The sequence below is a fragment of the Paroedura picta genome, chromosome 3 (assembly GCF_049243985.1).
Source record: "Paroedura picta isolate Pp20150507F chromosome 3, Ppicta_v3.0, whole genome shotgun sequence".
NCBI classification, from domain to species: domain Eukaryota; kingdom Metazoa; phylum Chordata; class Lepidosauria; order Squamata; family Gekkonidae; genus Paroedura; species Paroedura picta.
The window spans coordinates 65,553,162-65,571,422 of NC_135371.1; the positions used below are offsets into that span (position 1 = coordinate 65,553,162).

General features: G+C 53.0%; 1 protein-coding gene and 1 long non-coding RNA gene across 3 annotated transcripts in view; one reads left to right on the forward strand and one right to left on the reverse strand.

The window, feature by feature from the left end:
- Positions 1 to 1,328: 1,328 nt before the first annotated feature.
- EGR1 (early growth response 1) lies at positions 1,329 to 6,915 on the reverse strand. 2 transcript variants are annotated; one of them, XM_077326114.1, is made up of 2 exons: positions 6,894 to 6,915; positions 1,329 to 3,805 (listed from the first exon to the last, which is right to left on the reverse strand). In XM_077326114.1, exons 1-2 carry the CDS (start codon positions 6,898 to 6,900, stop codon positions 2,439 to 2,441), a joined length of 1,374 nt encoding a protein of 457 aa, XP_077182229.1. In that variant the 5' UTR covers positions 6,901 to 6,915; the 3' UTR covers positions 1,329 to 2,438. The 2 variants fall into 2 exon arrangements, with proteins under 2 accessions (XP_077182229.1, XP_077182228.1); XM_077326113.1 differs by lacking the exon at positions 6,894 to 6,915 and adding an exon at positions 4,101 to 4,801.
- LOC143832167 (uncharacterized) overlaps positions 5,025 to 18,261 on the forward strand; it is a 68,672-nt gene continuing 55,435 nt past the window's right edge. The window contains exons 1-2 of the long non-coding RNA XR_013229114.1: positions 5,025 to 5,160; positions 6,827 to 8,245. This is a non-coding gene — a long non-coding RNA (uncharacterized LOC143832167). The remainder of the gene's footprint in view (positions 5,161 to 6,826; positions 8,246 to 18,261) is intronic.

Below are 18,261 nucleotides of genomic sequence, written 5' to 3' on the forward strand. Positions count from 1 at the left end.
CCAGTGGTGGTGACCCCCAGCCTCACGGGGGATCCTTGTGTCGGAAGGGGAAGGGGAAGGTGGCTGCCAGCCCTGCACTCCCTAACTGAGTCCACTTTGGCATGACGAGGGTCGAGTGGGACCTTTCGGGAGAGCGTAGCTAGCCTGCAGCCCCCCCCTCGGTCGGCGGAAGTCTCGCAGCTCCTGGAAGGAAGGTGTCTGGAGCGCAAAGGCAGGGGCCCCATGTGCAGCCCGGACCCCTAGAGCAGGGGTAGTCAACCTGTGGTCCTCCAGATGTCCATGGACTACAATTCCCATGAGCTCCTGCCAGCGTTTGCTGGCAGGGACTCATGGGAATTGTAGTCCATGGACATCTGGAGGACCACAGGTTGACTACCCCTGCGAGGATCTAGAGACGGGCCTGAGCTGCCGCAGCCTGCCGTCAGCCCAGGGAAGGCCAGGCAGCCAATCAAGATCCCCAGGAGGTCTTCTGGATTTGGCCTGCATCTTGCGACCGCCATTAAGGCGCCCCCCCTTCCGCCATAGCCTGGGAAGGGGTGGCTGCAGTGATCCGCAGCCCCCTTCTAGAAGCACGGACTGGGGGGACTCTGTGTCTGGCACCAAGGGACGCTCCGTTGAGACCTGGACTGCCAGCGCTGGGCCTCCGAGCCAAGCTCTCTCGCCCTCTGCAGCTGGCCGGGCCTTGGGACACAGCCCCCCCCCCCCCCCGCAACTGAGGTAGGGGGCTTTCTGCGTCTGACTTGCAGGACCCACCACCACCACCACCACCACCAATGCAGCAGACCCCCCTGCATGAAATTATCCCTACGCCCTTTTCTCGGACTCACTCTAAGGGGGAGAGAGTAGTACCTTAAGGTGCTAAACCGCATCAAACCCAATCCACTCACGGCCGCTGCTGCTGGCCACAGGAGGGACGTGCACAGATCTCAGATGGAGGGCGCTCTGGCCAGAGGCAATGCTGCAGGCAGCGGACGGCGCTCTCCCAGCAGTTCTGCCAGGCACAGGGCTTGAGGCGGATCTCTGCCTGAGCAACAGCGGGCGGCTGCGCTGGATTGTTTGCTACGGGGCAGGAAAGACAGGATAGGACCCCGGTCCCCAGCGCCAGGTAGCCCGCGATGCCAGGAAGTCTCCCTTCCCCGGCAGTCTCCCTCCCCCACGCCCCACTTCGAGCCAGGGAGAACCGCTGGTCCAGTGAAGAGCCTTCTGCTTCTGGAGTCCTTCCCCCTGCAGGCGGCCTTACGGGGCGAGGACGGGAGCGCGTCGAGAGGGCCAGGGGTCAGCAAAGCGACCTGTCAGCCCCGGCACACAACTGCAAGAAGAAGCTGCACTGCTGGTCTCAGTATTTTATTGACTTGTCTGTAGGGTATTGTACACCAAATATCCCATTGGCAGTAAAGCGCATTCAAATGTGTTTATAAGCCAAACAGTCACTTTTGTTTAAACAAACACAAGTACAAAGTCAAAAATAAACCACAAAAATAATGAACCGCATGTTCATAACATACAAAAATTGCCGCCTACTCAGTAGGTAACTACAACATTCCAACTCCTGAATATATTTATAAATTTACACTTCTGTAACAAAAATAGACTTTTGAGAAGTTCGATTTTTTTTTTTTTTGCTTTTGCTTTACATTCTGTCCTCGGCTCTTTCCCTTCCTTTCCCTTTGAGCCTGAGTTCCCTTCCCACACTTTCCCTTTCACCTTAAGGCTAGATGCAACGCATCCAATCACACAAATGCATGACGTCAGCAGAGTTCCACAACAAGGCACCAAGACTTGGGACTTGAAAGGAAAGAGAAAAACCAAACAAAAACTTTTTGCCACGCGAGAGAGTGTTTCATCCTCAATGTGATATTTACAAAGAACATCACACTCTTGACATGCTCAAATACATAGTTAAGTGCTGATTGTTTTTCTCCCTTGCCCCCCTCCCCCGAACAAGTTGTAAAACTCATTACAGCTTCGTCATCACTAAACGAGCAAAAATTTACTATACAAAAAGATGGCCCTTCGAACTCCAAATAATGCAATATGAAAAATGCAAAGAGATTTCCACGTCAAGAACCCAGAAGGAACGCAAAGCCATGGCACATTTACAATATACATGGTCTCGGCCTGGATGCCAAAGTCTCTTGCTTCCTAATGAATCGCGGTGTGGGGTGTAGGGTCAGAATGTAAGGAGAGAACCATGGCCCATGCAAATCTAGTCCTTGGACAGAAGCAGAGGAACTCCGGTGGGGGTGAAGTAACTGGCGGTGGTGTCGTCTTTTTCCAGGCAGTTGAAGTTAGCAGGAAAGTCCCAGCACCTCGCTGGCTCCTGGAAAGCCGGAGGCGCTCGGCTTGACCGGGTCGGCTCTGCCGCCTCCTAGCCCCGTCCCGCGGTCAGCAGGCCCTCCACGCGGGAAAGGTCTCCCTCCTTCCGTCTCTCCTCCTCCTCAGCAGATCTCAATGGTCCGTGGCGAGAAGGTGGAAGCCATGTCGGCCAGGGCCGAAGTCACTTGGGACCCAAAGGGGCTGGCTAGGCCTCCGGGCGAGGGGAAAGGGGTGGCCGCCGCCTGGCTTTGGAAGGTGGAGGAGGCGATGGAAGCGTAGCTGGTGGCCACCGACGACGAGGGGAAGGAGGGGAAGGGTGACGTCACAGGCGAGGAGTATGAGGTCACGGGGGGCGAGTACGTCGTCACCGGCGGGGAATAGGAGGCGGGCGCCGGCGAAGGGAAGGAGGGAGCCCCGGACGAGGCGCTGTAGGGGCCCAGGGGCGAGGCGGCAGCGGCGCCCCCCGGCGGCGCCTGGCCTTTGTCAGCTTTCTTGTCCTTCTGCCGGAGGTGGATCTTAGTGTGGCGCTTGCGCTCGTCGCTGCGGGCGAACTTGCGGCCGCAGATGTCGCAGGCGAAGGGCTTCTCGCCGGTGTGCGTGCGGATGTGGGTGGTGAGGTGGTCGCTCCGGCTGAAGTTCCGCATGCAGATGCGGCACTGGAAGGGCTTCTGGCCGGTGTGGATGCGGATGTGGCGGGTGAGCTCGTCGGAGCGCGAGAAGCGGCGGTCGCAGGACTCGACGGGACAGGCGTAGGGCCGCTCGTGCGGCGGAGTCTTGCTGGGCCGGTTGGGGTACTTCCTCATGCGGCTGGGCTTCACCAGCTGCGCCTGGTAGGTGCCCGGGCCGCTCTTGTGCTCCGGCGGGCTGCCGCCGGCGGTGGCGCCGCTCTGCGTGGCGAAGGCCTTGATGGTGGAGAGCGGCGTGAGCGAGGGCTGCGGGCTGGGGAAGGGCTTCTGCTCCAGGCTCAGCTCGCCCGGCGGTGGCTGCGGCTGCTGCGGGAACAGGTAGTCCGGGATGATGGGCAGCTGGAAGGAGCCCTTGGCCGCCGGGTAGGCGGGCGGCGCGAAGTGCAGCGAGGAGCCCGACGCGCTGGGGAAGGACTGGCTCGACGCCTCCGGGAAGAGCTCGGCTCCGTTGCCGCCGCCGGGGCTGGGGAAGGTGGGCGCCGCCGAGTAGATGGGGCTGGGGTCGCTGGCCTGCACTGAGCAGCTGAGGGCCGGGCTGGGCGAGGCGGCTGCCGAGGTGGGCTGCGAGGCGGAGGAGGCAGGCGCTTGGCTGGCCATGCCCACCAGGCCGCTCACCAAGCTGAAGAGGGGCTCGGGCCACAGCGGGGTCCCGTTGCCGCCGCCCGACGCCGACGAGGAGGAGGAGGCGGGCTCCAGCGAGAAGCGGCCCGTGTAGGTGATGGGCGGCAGGCGGGTGGTCTGGCTGGGGAAGCTGTTCTCCGCCAGGGCTTTTTCGCCGCTCAGGGACATCTCCGGGAAGGGATCTGCCAAAAGAAACGACGCCCCAACGAAGTGAGTCCCGGATCGCTCCACCCCAAAGGCACCCCTGGTCCCGCGGCGCCTGCAGGAGGCTCGCCAGCTCCCAGGAGGGAGGCGGACGGTCCCGCGCGGGGGGCTCATGCACGGCAGGACGGACGGACGGACGGACGAGTGCCCCGATTAGCGCGCCTGGCCCCGCTCCAGCGGCCGGAGCCCCCGGAAGGGCTGACGCACATCGGAGAATCCCCCTCCCTGCCATGCCTCGCCAGGCAGCCTTCGCCTCCCTCCGCGCCTGCCTACCTGCCGCCAGATGCTCGTAGCTCTGCTCCCCGCCTTCACCGGCGGGGTTGAAGCCGCCGCCGCCGCCCTCAGGTCCCCCGGCGGGGCTGAGGAACTGGGAGCCCCCGCTAGCCAGCAGCATGATCTCCTCCAGCTTGGGGTAGTTGGCGTCCATGGTGGGGGGCGAATGCGGGAAGGAGCTGAAGGGGTCGGCCATCTGCAGCGAGGGCAGGAGCTGCATCTCGGCCTTGGCCGCCGCCATGGGGGCGCTCTCGGGGCTTGGCCGGGGGCTGCACGTCAACACCGGGGCGAGGGCGAGAGGAGAAGACGACGACGATGAAGCCGGGAAGCGGGCGTGGGCGGCGGCTGTTCGGCCAGCCTGGGGTTCCCCCGGCTCTGCCCGCCGGAGGCGCTCCGCTCCCCCACCCGCCCGGCCCGGGGCTCCCCCTCGCTCTACTAGCTGGAAGCGCTCGGCTCCCCGCCCGCCCCGAAGCCGCCTGTATATATCGAGTCTCCTCGGCCCGGGCCCGCCTTTTTCCTGACGTACATGTCCATATATGGGAGGCAGGAAGCCCTTATATGGTGGCGGGGCAGAGAACCCCGCCTGGCGTCAGAGGCTGACTCCGGGGGAAGCCGGGCCGAACAAGGGAAGGGGGGGAGCGCCCGAACCGCGCGCCCGCGCCCCGCCGCCTGCCCGCCCCCCGGGGCTCTCTCCATGCCCCCCGCACCCTGCCCAGGTCTCTGGAGGCGCCCCGCAGCCGCCGGGTTTCCCCTCGCCAGCCTCTCTCGAGGCCTCCGGAAGCGCCCGGACGCGGAAGCCATATAAGGCCAGGCCCTTATAAGGGCTTGTTCCGGCGCAAGCCTTCCTGCTCCTAATATGGCAATTCCGGCCACGGCGGGCGGGGGAGCCGTGAGGAGAGCCCGGCAGGGAGGAGGGAGGAGGAGCTGGGAGAGCCGTGGAGGAGCCCTTGGTCTCCCTGCTGCCCTGCGGGGCCAACCGCCCTGCGCCGAGATGGAGCGCGGCGCAAGAGGATTCCCTCCCCCGAGGCTCCAGGGGGCGTCGGCAGGGACCGAAGCCCCGGTAGGCGGCGGGGGAGCCAAGAGCGCCGTGGCTAACTCGTCCACCACCAGGAGGCGCTACGAACCACCCCGTGCAAATAGGCGGCCCGGGTTTGGGCTCCCGGTCGTCTCCAGCGGGTTTGTCTCACCACCAGCAGTCCGGCGGTGAGCCCAGAGTGTTCACCGGCCAGTGCTTCTGGCCCGCGTCAAGGCTTGTGCATTTGGGACCAGCGACTGGGAGGTTCCCAAGTTGCTGCCCACCTCGTTGGGGTCTCCTGACCACCGTTTTATTGCGACCATTTCCAAGCGTCGTGTCTCTTTGTAATGTGCGAGGGAAGAGTCGCTGGCAACCTATCTGGTTGTGGCGCCGCTGGGCCGCGTAGCTTTGCAGCCGTAGCTGGGCCGCGTAGCTTTGCAGCCGGCTAATCTAGGGAGGGAAGCAGAATGCCCATTACGTTCGACGAGGTCCGACACGCCACCTCCGTCCTCGAGAATCGGCCAGTGGGCCTCAGATAAACAGGGGACCTCCTCAAAGTAATTTATCTGTACGCCCCCCCCCCTTTATTTTGCGCCTTCACTGTCAATCGCGGCCCTTAAAAGATGGGTAGCCAACCTGGCGCAAAGCTTTGGTGATACGTGCGCATCTGGGTCTATAGACAGAGCCACTTAATGGGGATTCCATGTCCCCGTTGCTTTCTCAAGCCACACCGCCGCTTTGCAAGCCTTGCCTCCTCCTTGGCATTGCCTGGCACTGCTGTTTGCTTGGCTAGATGTGGGTTGGGGGTGGGGAGGTTGTAGCTTGGGTAGCAAGATAAAGAAACGAGAAAACCATCCGGCGCCGAAGCACCCTTGGCGCACACACTGCAGAGGCTGCAGTACCATCTCGTCAAAGGGAATTTCCTGATGATGCGAAATGCAGGGGAATCTCTGGGAGTCGCGTAGTGGGCGACTCGGTGCTGCCCCCTGGTGCCCAGGGCTAGGTGCGACCTAGCGTCGCCTCTGCAGCTGGCGAGGACTGCAGATCTGGCAGCCGCAGGTGGGAGTCGCCCGCTCCCTTGCTCAGCCCAGGGATTCCTCGGTGCCAGGGAGAAGCCCCTGCTCCTTCCTGGGCGCTCGCTCCAGTATTATGCTCCCCTCCCTTTGGCTCCTGCCCAAGCCAGACCCTGAGACGCAGTGAGATCGCACTGAGCCTGCGCGGCCGCCCCTGCAAGTGCTTCCCCCGCAGTCCTCCGGGACCTGGCTGGCACCTCCGAGCGAGAGGGGCTCCTCGGCTGCAATTAGGCGGGTGCAGCAAAGTGCGGCGGAATCAGCAGCCCAACATACACCCCGCCCCTTCCCTCCCTCCTTCCCTGCGCGCTGGGCTGAGGAATCCCTGACACTGAAGGGAACTCCTCGGCATCAACCTCCAGCGGGCGCCCGCCGCTGCAGGAGTCTGCCAGCCTCTCGCCCACGCCGCTGCGGACTCGCAACCCTTTCGGGCCGGGGGGGTGGGGGTGGGAGAGTCCCTCCCTAGCAGAATTCCCTCCTGTTGGCCAAACTTTGCCTCCGCCCTCTGTGCCGCCCAGCACAGCACAGCTTCGGCAGGACGTGATGCCTGGGTGTGTGAGATTTCGGGGCGACCCCTCTCCCACCGCCCCAGTTATCACCCATTTTGACTGCCCCCTCCCCCCCCCCCCGTATCTTCCCAGGCAGGCGTGGGCATCAGCGTGCACTGACACGGGAGGCTCGGCGGGTGCGAACATCCCCATCCCTTACTGCGCATGCTCCGGAGCCCCTGTGTCGTCGTCTTTCCTGTGTTCTCGCTGCCACGTCATTCTGCGGACTCCGGAGGCTCCCTCCGCCTGGCTGCGATTTGCTTCACCACGAAGGAGAGGGAGCCAGTGCCTGCCGCCTCCATGATTTATGGGTTGGGCAGCCAGCCCGGGCTGAAAATGGCCCCCAGGCCAGCTCTCTGCTAAGCAACAAGCGGGAAGAACTGTGGCGCAGTGCAAAATAGCGCTCCCGCTCGCTTGGCATGCCGCAGGGGCCCAGCAGCGTCCCCGGAAGAGCCATTTCTTAGTCAAGGGTTTAGAGCAGTCTTGAAGGGAGCCCCGTCCAGCCAACTTGAACTGCTCCTGGGGCCCCTGGAGGAGTGAATCGTTTTGTTCCTCTGAGGGAGCGATGACCTTCGATTTGCAGTATGGATAGCTTCACAGGTGAACCTGCCTTGAAACTGAAGCCCACGAGGGTTTATGGAAAGGAAGCATCCAAAAAAAAAGGGGGGGGGCTGCCTGTGTCTGGTGTGGATGTTCAAAGAAGGAAGAAGCCAGGTAGGCAGGGCCCCCTACATGGGGGGTGGTAATGGGTGCACCCCAGAATAGCCTAGAGGCCCAAGAGTCTGTCCCAAGTTGCATGACTGTTAAATGGTTTAGATAATTTTGCAAATTAAAAAAAACCCTTTTCTTTCAGAAACCATGACAATTAGGAGTTTGTATGAATGAGAGAAAGGGGGCATATTCTATACCAGGCCAGCAAAGACTCTTGGCTTTATTTAAACAAGGGAATACCTAGAGAATGTGCTTGCTAGCCTCAGGTTTAGCATTAGGCTCTCTCGGGGCCAGCTTGGGATGAAGGGGCAGATGTATATGGAGAGGAAGGAGGGGACAGATTGAAGGAAGAAACTCTACCCTGTGTCTTCTTCCTGAATTGTCACAGGTCCCTGCTTGAGTTGTGACTATATTTCTTGGTTTAGCAATCAGTATGTTCTCTTGGTTGCCTTCATCCTTATTCAGAGCCAATCCAAAATGATGTCATGCTTTGTTTACTGTCAGAATGACTGCCTAGGTTAAGATAAAATTAATTTTCACAAATCTAGGGCTATAAACCAATCAAGTCTAGTGAACATATCCTGTGCTGACACTTTGAAGAATACCATTCTAGCTGAATGTAATTAAGCAATTATGAACAGTAAACAGAAGAATTTCTGTACTAAACTTTGGTCTGTTTTGGATTCAGGTTGATATAATTGAGGAAATTTGACTGGTGGTGTCAATCAGAATTTCCCTGGGCTTTCACAGAGAATAAGTCTTTAAAGCTGCAGTACATTTCTTCTGGAGCAATTACTGAAGGTAATGAGAATTTCAAAGCTCCTTAAGGAACGCATTGTTGCCAGTTCATTTTTCTGGCAGGGTATTTGTTCCTGTAAGTTGTGCAGCATTCGGGTGCAAGGAAAACACCACCTGCACAATTTCTGTTTGTCATGGTGAAGTCAACTTACATAAGCAAACTGGTTAATGCAGGCTGATCATGTCTAGATTCAGTAGTAGTGGTAAGGAGGCCATGACAGATTTTCATCACAAATGCAATTTACAGCTTCTTAAATCAATACCCTTTTGAGAAGTCAGCATCAGCAGAATGTAATCCTTGTCTGTTAGTACTTTGAATATTTAGCCCAGTGTAATTAAAATGAAGCATGGAGGGCAGATTGCTCCTTAGTGGTATTCAGGACTCTTATTTAGGAACTGCAAGATATTGCTGCAGAATATTTGGATTAAAGATTAGGCTGATTCAGTTTCTCATAGGATGCTAGGGAATCACGACTGTTAATCTGCATGATCTTTCCCGAAAAGACAGCTACATCTCAGAGTTGTTTATCTTTGCTAAGGCTGCAACATTCTGACTGCCAAGACCACATTCAATCTTGGTTCACTAACAAAGCATAGTGTTATGAATGCATCACTTGAACCCAGCCTTACTTCCCCCTTATGCTGAGCTGAATCCTTAAAAAAAAAATGGCTAGCAACAGCGGGAAGTAAAGAGCCCCTGATTATCCACAAGCTCTTTCTTACCTTTTCTTCTTTGGATTTACCTCAGAGTTGAGTAAACAAACACAGAACTGAAAAGGAGATGATGGAACTTGATAGCAAAATATTCCGCATTCTAGCTCTAAAATGCATCATACCTTATTGTTCCCGTTCCTATTAAATATTGTTTTGGTTGACATGATTATTATATTTGTTATATATTGTTATATAAATATTTGTTATATTTGTTGCAGTGTTCTATGTAATCATGTTATGTGTTATATGATGTTATATGTAAACCGTCCAGAGCCATATGGAAGGGTGGTATAAAAATCTAAAATAAATAAATAAAAATATTGTAACCATGTTTTGAAGAGTTATTAGCAATTCATAGAAAGGCTCAAATTAAATAAAGTGTATGTGGCAGATACATGAGCCATTTCACAATATATAGAAATATATTATTCCAAATAACTTGTGTTTGGACAAAGCTTTTAAAATCTTTCTAAAAATTCTATTGATTCAATTCTTCCTACTTTATCAAACATGTAGAAAGTACAGGGTAATGGCACAACTCAGAAACCTAAATATAACTTAATAAACTGAATTTAACTCTTGTAATGCTTTATTATTTTATTTATTATTTTTTCCACAAGTTTGTAATGTGCTATTATTTACTAACATGTTTGTTTAGACTCCATCATCATTTAATTAATGTAATAACAGCATAGTGGACATAACAAAAGAAAGGTAAACATGTCAAATGTAATAATACCATCTAGCCACAAGAGGGCACTCTTTCCTGTGCTAGTGGGATGGGGGATTTTGTACAGTTAAACAGGGCCCAGGTGGATTTTGTGTTTATAGAGTTTTTTTGTGTCACAATTATACAGGTGCAGACTTGGGATTCTGTGTTTGTTGTTCTAATCTTTGCAGTCAAGAGGTCAGGAGTGCACAAAAAGATGATGATGTTGCAACCTCCTGGCCAGTCCTGGCACAGAGCAGCTGATTTACCTAAAATGGGACCGCAGCCTAGCCCGCAAACTGAAGGAAGTAATCTTATGGGCCAGATGGCAGTCTGAAGGCACATAATGGCATTCTGCTGCTCAAGCTAAATTGGTCCATCCTGTAAACTGTATGAAAGTGCCCTTCAGCTAGATGCAAGCTGCTCTGAGCTCTTTGCCAGTGGGGAGAAATATGCAGATAAAACTGCGACAATAATAATAACAAATAATAACAGTCACAGTAGACTGCTATAGAAGATTTGCCACTGATGTGAAAGGCATGTATGCTCATCAGCTGTTCACAGGGGAAAGAAAGGAGGATGGCTCATGGCATCCTTTTGAGTTCCCAAAGGAGGAAGCTTGGAAAGCAAAAGGATCATAGGTTCTACTCTTGCCCTCTTATGTTTTGTATGATTTTTCTAGCAATATGCTGTGTGGAAGTTTTACTGCAATGTTGGGGGGAGAGAGAGAGAGAGAGAGAGAAAGAAAGAGCTTTTCTGTTAGTAGAGAGTTGTTGCCCTTTCATCTCAAAGACTGGGAGTGAGACCTGACAAAACTAGAGGTAAAGGTAAAGGTAAAGGTATCCCCTGTGCAAGCACCGAGTCATGTCTGACCCTTGGGGTGACGCCCTCCAGCGTTTTCATGGCAGACTCAATACGGGGTGGTTTGCCAGTGCCTTCCCCAGTCATTACCGTTTACCCCCCATCAAGCTGGGTACTCATTTTACCGACCTCGGAAGGATGGAAGGCTGAGTCAACCTTGAGCCGGCTGCTGGGATTGAACTCCCAGCCTCATGGGCAAAGTTTTCAGACGGCTGCCTTACCACTCTGCACCACAAGAGGCTCTTTTGAGGTAGATGAAACTAGAGGTAGATGAGACTTTTTTGTTGATTCTGTTTAGTTCTGAATCTTCCAGATAGGTTTTTTTTTGAGGGGGGGGGGTAATAGTTCCTGCTTATGCACAAATGTGTCTGTCTTTTTGTGCTGTTCTCACAGCACAGTACCTCAATATGTTTAGAAGAAATAGACAGTAAACACAAGTGGCTAAATGCACAGGTTCTTCTATTACAGTGATTTTGGGAAGGTGGCAGTAAGTTGTCATTGTGCCCCTTGTTGGTACAATTTGGGACAGGCAGGGAAGATATTTCATGGCAATCTTCTGTACCAGTCTAGTGAGGAACAGAAATAAATCCACACTTCAACACTGTAAAACCTAACAGAGGTCATTCTCCGAAGATGAAAAGCTCCTCTCTTGTGCTCAAAATAAAACAGGCAACAAGTAGGCCAGATACTAATTCTGCTAATATTTTCAGGAGTATGTTTAGAGCGTCTAACTGTACTTGGTAGCCAAAATTGGTAGCCAACCTACAATCAGGAGTTGGTTGCAGGGGTCATATCACCTGTGTGCTGAAGAATCTGCATCTGTTTGTTTCTGGGCACAATTCAAAATTTAATTCTTTTTACCTTTAAGACCCTAAATTTATTGGAGCCAGGATACTTGAAGGCGGTCTCTTCCCAGGCTGTCCAGGCACCAGTTAAGACCTGCTTCTCAAACCCTGCTCTTTATGCCTTTAGAATTGAGGTGGATGATGACTAGATCCTTTTCTGTAGTAGCACCTCACCTTTGGGCTGCCCTCCCCCTTGAGGCTTACCTGGGATCTATTTTCTTGTAAATATCATGTTGAAAGACATTTTTTAAAGCCAAGCATTTATTTAGGGATTTTATTTTATCAGGTTCTTAATGATTTTCTTCTGTTTTATGGACCATTTTGATGTTGCTTAAGTTTAATGATTTATTTTTTATGCTGTGGTTTTTCATTATAACCTGCCTTGAACAGCAGTATGAAGAGATAGCATATAATATCATAAATAAATAATGTAGAAATATTTTCATCTAAAACTAGGCTGGGATCTCTGTGGTGGCCATGTGAGGATTGCTAGGCAACCACAACAATATTGGTTGCCTTCAAGGCTTGGTTTCTGTCAGTAAAAGGTGGAGGAAGAGGCAGGGCATGTTCTAGGTCTGTTGCAACCTTTAAAAGAAGAGTAATTGGAGCCAGGATTGACTGTTCACTACTATTCAACAGCGCATACTACAACAAAGCCAGTGTTGTATAGTGTGTACTGGTTAGAATTTTAAGGTAGGATTTGAAAGATCCAGGCTTAAATATTTAGTCTTCTGTGAAAGTTCATTGGGTGACCTTGGGCTAGTCACCCCTAGCCTAACCTCTACAGAGGTTTTGTGAAGATATAATGGAGGGCAAGAGAATTATGACAATGTTTATGATCCATTTGGAGAGAAAGGTAGAATATAAAGGAAGTCAAAAATATAGATAAGATGGGGGTCAGATAAAAGGTAGGCTGCATGGTGAGAGAGAGTGGCAAGGGAAAATAATAATAATAATAATAATAATAATAATAATAATAATAATTTATTCTATTTGTATGACCGTTGCTCTCAGAAACCGGCTCGCGGCGGTTCATAATAATTCACTACAAATCAATACATTAAAACCATTAATATTACCCATTAAAACAAGGACTCAGTCATAATGATGGTGATTAATAACTATTCCCACACAGGCCCCACTGGATGAGCAGAAGGGAGCAGATGGATAATTGGACATGGGTGGAACAAGGAACGAGGCCAGTCTAATACTGGCCTCCTTCCCCCCCCCCCCGGGAGAGGGGCTCGATCTTAGCCCCCGGGCCACCACCCGGCCTCAGACAAATGTCTGGCAGAAGAGCTCCATTTTGCAGGCCCTGCGGAACTCAGAGAGCTCCGACAGGCCCGCAGCTCTTCAGGGAGTTCATTCCACCAGGTAGGGGCCAGGACCAAAAAGTCCCAGGCCCTTGTTGAGGCCAGGCATGCCTCCCGGAGTCCTGGGATCATCAGCAGATTCTTACCCACAGAGCGAAGTACCCTGCGGGGGACATAAGGAGGTAGGACCCACGTATAGCCTTGAAGGTTAATACTAAAACCTTGAACCTGATCTGGAAACAAACTGGCAAGCAGTGCAGCTGCTTCAGCAGAGGCTGAACATGGGATCTCCAGGATGATTTAGTGAGGACCCGTGCAGCTGCGTTCTGTACCAGCTGTAACATCCGGGCTAGGGACAAGGGTAGGCCCGCGTAGAGCGAGTTACAGAAGTCTAACCTAGAAGTGACTGTTGCATGGATCACAGTGGCCAGGTCTCCCAGGGCATTGTTGGCATTGTGAGTACCTGGGAAAGGGGAAATTGGGTGGGGAAGGGGATACAAAAGCATTTTATACCTAATTAAGATTAATCATGTTAATTTAGCACAAACCAGAGCTGTGAATAATCATTCTGTGGTACTTTATGAGTGTTCAAAGTGATAATTTTCTGCCCTTTTCTGAGAAGAGATGTACTGTGAAAGCTAAAGGTAAGAACTGATCCAATAAGTCCTCAGGTTTAATTCACCTCAGCCACGAATTCACTTGGTGGCCTTAGCCACTGTCTCTCAGCCTCCCTCCCTAATAATATGAGGATAGGATTATTGATTTTCCTTGCAGGATTTTCTAAGGATTACTGAGTTAATGCCAGTGAAAATGTTTTGAACATTTTTAAAAAAAGCTCAGTATAAATGCGGTATTTATTAACTTCCAGAGAGCTCAACTCTGACCTGGCCATCAGTCCTTCTGAAGTCAGTTCCACTGGGTATGAAACCCCAAAGAAGGAATAAACTTTTAAATTTTTTTATTGAGATCCATCAGAACTCCAGTACTGGTAATTCTAGATCTGGCATGTTTGAAGAGGCAATTGGCAAATGATACAATAGTCTCCATTTGGTAATCACATATTTCTGATAATTTCTTGTCTTACTGTGTGGTGTAGTTTGTGAGTTCAGCAATTGTGTGCCAAGCTGGAGTTCATCTAGAGATTTACTCTGGTATGTTGTGATTTTTCACATAGAGTTCTTAAAACACCAAGAGACAAAAAGCCACAAAGCCCACTTTTTGCTATGAGGCTTCTTCACTGCCACAAAGATATTAATACAAGATATGAATACACAACCAAATGCCACTAACAGAGAGCAGTTCCTCTACAGAAAGATATTTATCTTAAGACTAGTAATCAAGCCCGCTGTATGAATAATACAGCGGGCCCTAGGCACTTACTGTATCGTGGGGGGTCTGTTGGGCGGTGGGGTCATTTTGCGGGCAGGGAGTCCCCGGCAGCCACGCTCCGCGCGACTTCCGGGGGCTCCCTCGGGCGGCGGCCTGACGCAGCGAGAGGCGCAAAGCGCCTCTCGCCGCATCAGGGCGCCGGGCAGGGAGCCCCCGGCAGCCATGCTCCGCACGGCTGCCAGTGGCTCCCTTGCGGCCGGGCTGACGCATCGGAGGCGCTTTGCGCCTCCGACACGTCAGGCCGGTGGGAAAGGGAGCAACTGTGAGCCGCGCTGTGCGCGGCTCGCAGTTGCTGGGGCTGGGAATCAGAGGGACCAATCGGCAGGCGCTGCGCAATTGGTCCCTCCAATTGTCTGTCCTGAGGAAGGGTCCAATCCGGACCCTTCCTCATCACGGACAAATCCCACCTTAGAACCCCTTAACCATTTATTTAGTCCGTGGTGCCTGCGGTGCCACGGGCGGTTTAAAGATATGCTAGATTGTTCCAGAGAGCAACCTAAGTTATAGGTTGTTGTTAGTTGCAAAGTTGTGTCCGACCCATCGCGACCCCATGGACAAAGATCCTCCAGGCCTTCCTGTCCTCTACCATTCCCCGGAGTCCATTTAAGTTTCACCTACTGCTTCAGTGACTCCATCCAGCCACCTCATTCTCCGTCGTCCCCTTCTTCTTTTGCCCTCGATCTCTCCCAGCATTAGGCTCTTCTCCAGGGAGTCCTTCCTTCTCATGAGGTTGCCAAAGTATTTGAGTTTCATCTTCAGGATCTGGCCTTCTAAGGAGTAGGCAGGGCTGATCTCTAGGATTGACCAGTTTGTTCGCCTTGCAGTCCAAGGGACTAGGTAGCAGGAGGCAATGTACAGAGAGCGGTCTTACACAAACAGGTCTTGTTTAGTTTTCAGCCTTTTTCTAGTGCCAGAATCTATTAGTGTCCTTCTCTAAAACTGAGGGAACATTGTCCTCTTGCTTCTCATACCTTGAGCCCCACAAGGTAAAAAGCCAGCTAATAGATGATTTAAATAAATGATGTTGGTTTTTAAGCTATTGCACGCTCTTGGTGTCCAACATCAAAACAATGTGCAATTGTCTTCTTGAGATTAATCAGAGGAGTAAGGTCCCAAGCAAAGTGATTCATACAATTCCAGATCTGTGGAATGAATGGAGTGACAAATGAGGTCAGCACTTTATTCTGCAGTGTCTTTGACAGCATAGAATATTCACAAACATTCAGAGGTCAGCAACAGGCTGACCTAATTCCTTCATGAAGCTTCGTATCATCTTTCCTAAATTCTTTATTTCCCCTGGCATTTGTTGCTTTTCTGTGCCCTCCTATCCTCTTCCATCTTATCAATTTTGCTACTGCCAGTCTGAGTGGACCAGCCTTTTTCAACCTTTTGACTATAGAGGAAATCCTGACATATTTTTCAGGCCTCGAGGAACCATGGAACTGGCGACATGCCCCTTCAGAGAAGTGGATGTGGAAGTAAGATGCAGCAGCCAGCTAATCAATTGTTCATTTACCATTTCCATTACGGACAAAGAGACTAGGCCTGTAGAGCAACAGGGGAAATGGGCTCCTGTGACATCTGGTGAACTTCTGGGAACAGCCACATAACCCCTGGGGAGATCTTATGTAACCCCACAGTTCACTGGACCCCTGGTTGGGAATAGGCTTGTGAGATTCGGCCGCTTTGGCGGCTGTTCCCTCTGGTTGCAGCCAGCAGCGCGCCATGGGGGAGGGGGAGACGGTGCGGGTGGCGGCGTGGCGGCGGGCGCAACCATGCAGGCGCGGAGTTCTGTGCCTGCGTGGTTGCGCCCACCGTTGCATCGCCGCCCGCGCCATCCCCCCCCCCACGGCTCGCTACTGGCTGCGACTGGAGGGAACGGCCGCCAAAGCGACCGAATCGCACAAGCCTAGTTGGGAATCCCTGAAGTAGACAAGACTAACCTTGATGAACCAGTGGTCTGTTTCACCATAGGGCAACATCATATCATATATATATAGAACCTCTCCAGATATGGGCTCAAGGCATTTCACAAAAGAACTCATGTTAAAATAATGGGCAGAATAAAAACCATCACAATGAAACAAACACTTAACATGGGTGGTTTAAAACCTTGTCAAAAGCCTGCATAAGAAGAAAATACCTCCAAACCACAGCTACTTGTGAGTTCCTTGCACCAATGCACACATGTTTTTAAACACATTCTTTAGTAATAGACAGACTGTATCACTTCAGCAAGATACCTGACACAATGTCATGGATCATATTTGGGGAACCATTCTTGTAACTTTTATTAATATGAAATATGTGTGTGTGTGTGTGGGGGGGGTGATGAAGTTCCCTTAAACAAATAAATTATATAGAATCAGACCATTTGCATATCAAGGTCAGTATTGTCTATGCAGACTGGCAGTAATTTTCCAGGATCTCAGGAGGAATCTTTCACATCACCCTCTGCCTAGCCCTTTTAACCAGGGAGAGCAGGGACTGAGCCTGGCAAAAGTGCCAAACAGGTGCTCAGCCACAACCCAGGTTGGTGGCAATTCACATGTATTGCCTGCAAAGCCAAATCCCCAGTTTCCTTGGGAGAGAAAATAATGTTGCAGGGGTCACCTGATTTCCTTTTGAGATGTATGAGTTTTCATTCCCAAGTAGAGTTTGACCATAGTCTCATAAGCCTTTTATTCTCATTATACTAGAAATTAAGCCCGCTGTAGAAAAAATACAGTGGGCGCTAGCGGGCAGTGGATGGTTGCGGGAGGGGCCCGCTGGGACCTTGGCCCCCCTGGGAGGGAGGGAGGGAGGGAGGGAAGGAAGGAAAGCAGGCAGGCAGGCATAAAGGGAGAAAGAGAGAGAGAAAGAGGGAGGGAGGGAGGGAGAGAAAGAGAGAGAGAAGGGGAGAAAGGAGAGTAAGCATTGGGAGGAAGAATGTAGGAAAGGAAGTTAGAAAAGGGAAGGTGGGATGGGAGTGAGGGAGGGCAAGGGGTGGGTGAAGGGATGGATGGAAGGGGGACAGAAAGAAAGGCAGAAAGACAGAAAGAGAGCAAGTGAGAGGGAGAGAAAGAGGGGGAGAGAGGCCGAAAGGAGAGAGAGAAATAGAGGAAGGCAGGAAGGAAAGGAAGGAAAGGAAGGCAGGGAGGGAGGGAGATGGGATGAAAAGGGGCAGGGGGGAAGGAGGCGTGTGAATGGTCCACGAGGCAGTTGTGGGAGGGGAGTCGTGAGGGGGGGCGAATTGGGAGGGGGTGGCGGGGGAATAGCGCAGGGGAATAGCGCGGGGTAGAGAGGGGTGGGTGTTTGGAGTTGGGGAAGCGGCGGTAGATTGTGGGGGTGACTTGTGGAGGGGCGGGGGTGAAAGAGTGCGGTGGGTGTGTGGGATCAGCGAATCTACAGTGGAGTGGGGGGAGCACAGGGGCGACTTCTGTGTGGGGTGGGCAGCGGAAGCATGTGGTGGGTGGGTGCGGGGAAGATTGTGGGGGTGACCTGGGGGGATGGAAGAGCGTGGTGTGTGGGTGGCTGTGTGTGTGGGGGGTCAGGGAAGTGGTGGCGGGGCATGGGGGCCCCTCCCGAGGGGCGAATGGCAGGATAGGCCACACGTCTACTTACCCGGCTTCCTGGGCAGGGCTCCTCCACTTCGTTGCGGGGCTGGTTCGGGTGGGCAGCTTCCAGGCGGCTGGCGGGCTTCGTGGGTGGCAAAGGGACAGGCTTCGTGGGCGGCAAAGGTGCGTCAGTGAGGCGACGGGGCTGTCCCTTTGCTGGGGCCGAAGACGTCCAACCCCGGGCTGCCTCCAGGTGGGCAGGGCGGCTCGGCAGGGGCGCAAGCTTCCCTCCCGCTGCGTCCAACCCCGCCTGCCGCCACCAGGCTGCCCATGGCGGGCGGCTGGTTGTCGCAGCAGCGGGCAGCATGGTAATAACGGTGTGGGGGAAGGCGGCAGAAGTTGGAGGGGTGGATGGCTCGGTGCCAAGGGGTGCCTTTTGCCCACCCCCCTACCCCCGAGCAGCATGGTAATGATGGTGTAGGGGGAAGGTGGCGGAAGTTGGGGGTTGGCATCTCGGTGCCAAGGGGTACCTTTCGCCCACCCCCCTCCCTCCGAGGTCCGGGTTTCGCCGCAGTGAGCAGAGTCTTTGACGTGGCGGCCCTGCTCCTTTCCTGGCGATGAAGCATCTTCGCCCGGCCCCTTCACCTTCGAG

Excerpts from the sequence above, each read along its gene's own strand:
- EGR1 (XM_077326113.1), bottom strand. The coding sequence starts at position 4,341 with ATGGCGGCGGCCAAGGCCGAGATGCAGCTCCTGCCCTCGCTGCAGATG. Across the intron at positions 3,806-4,100 it reads CTACGAGCATCTGGCGGCAG|ATCCCTTCCCGGAGATGTCC; the intron begins GTAGGCAGGCGC and ends TTCTTTTGGCAG.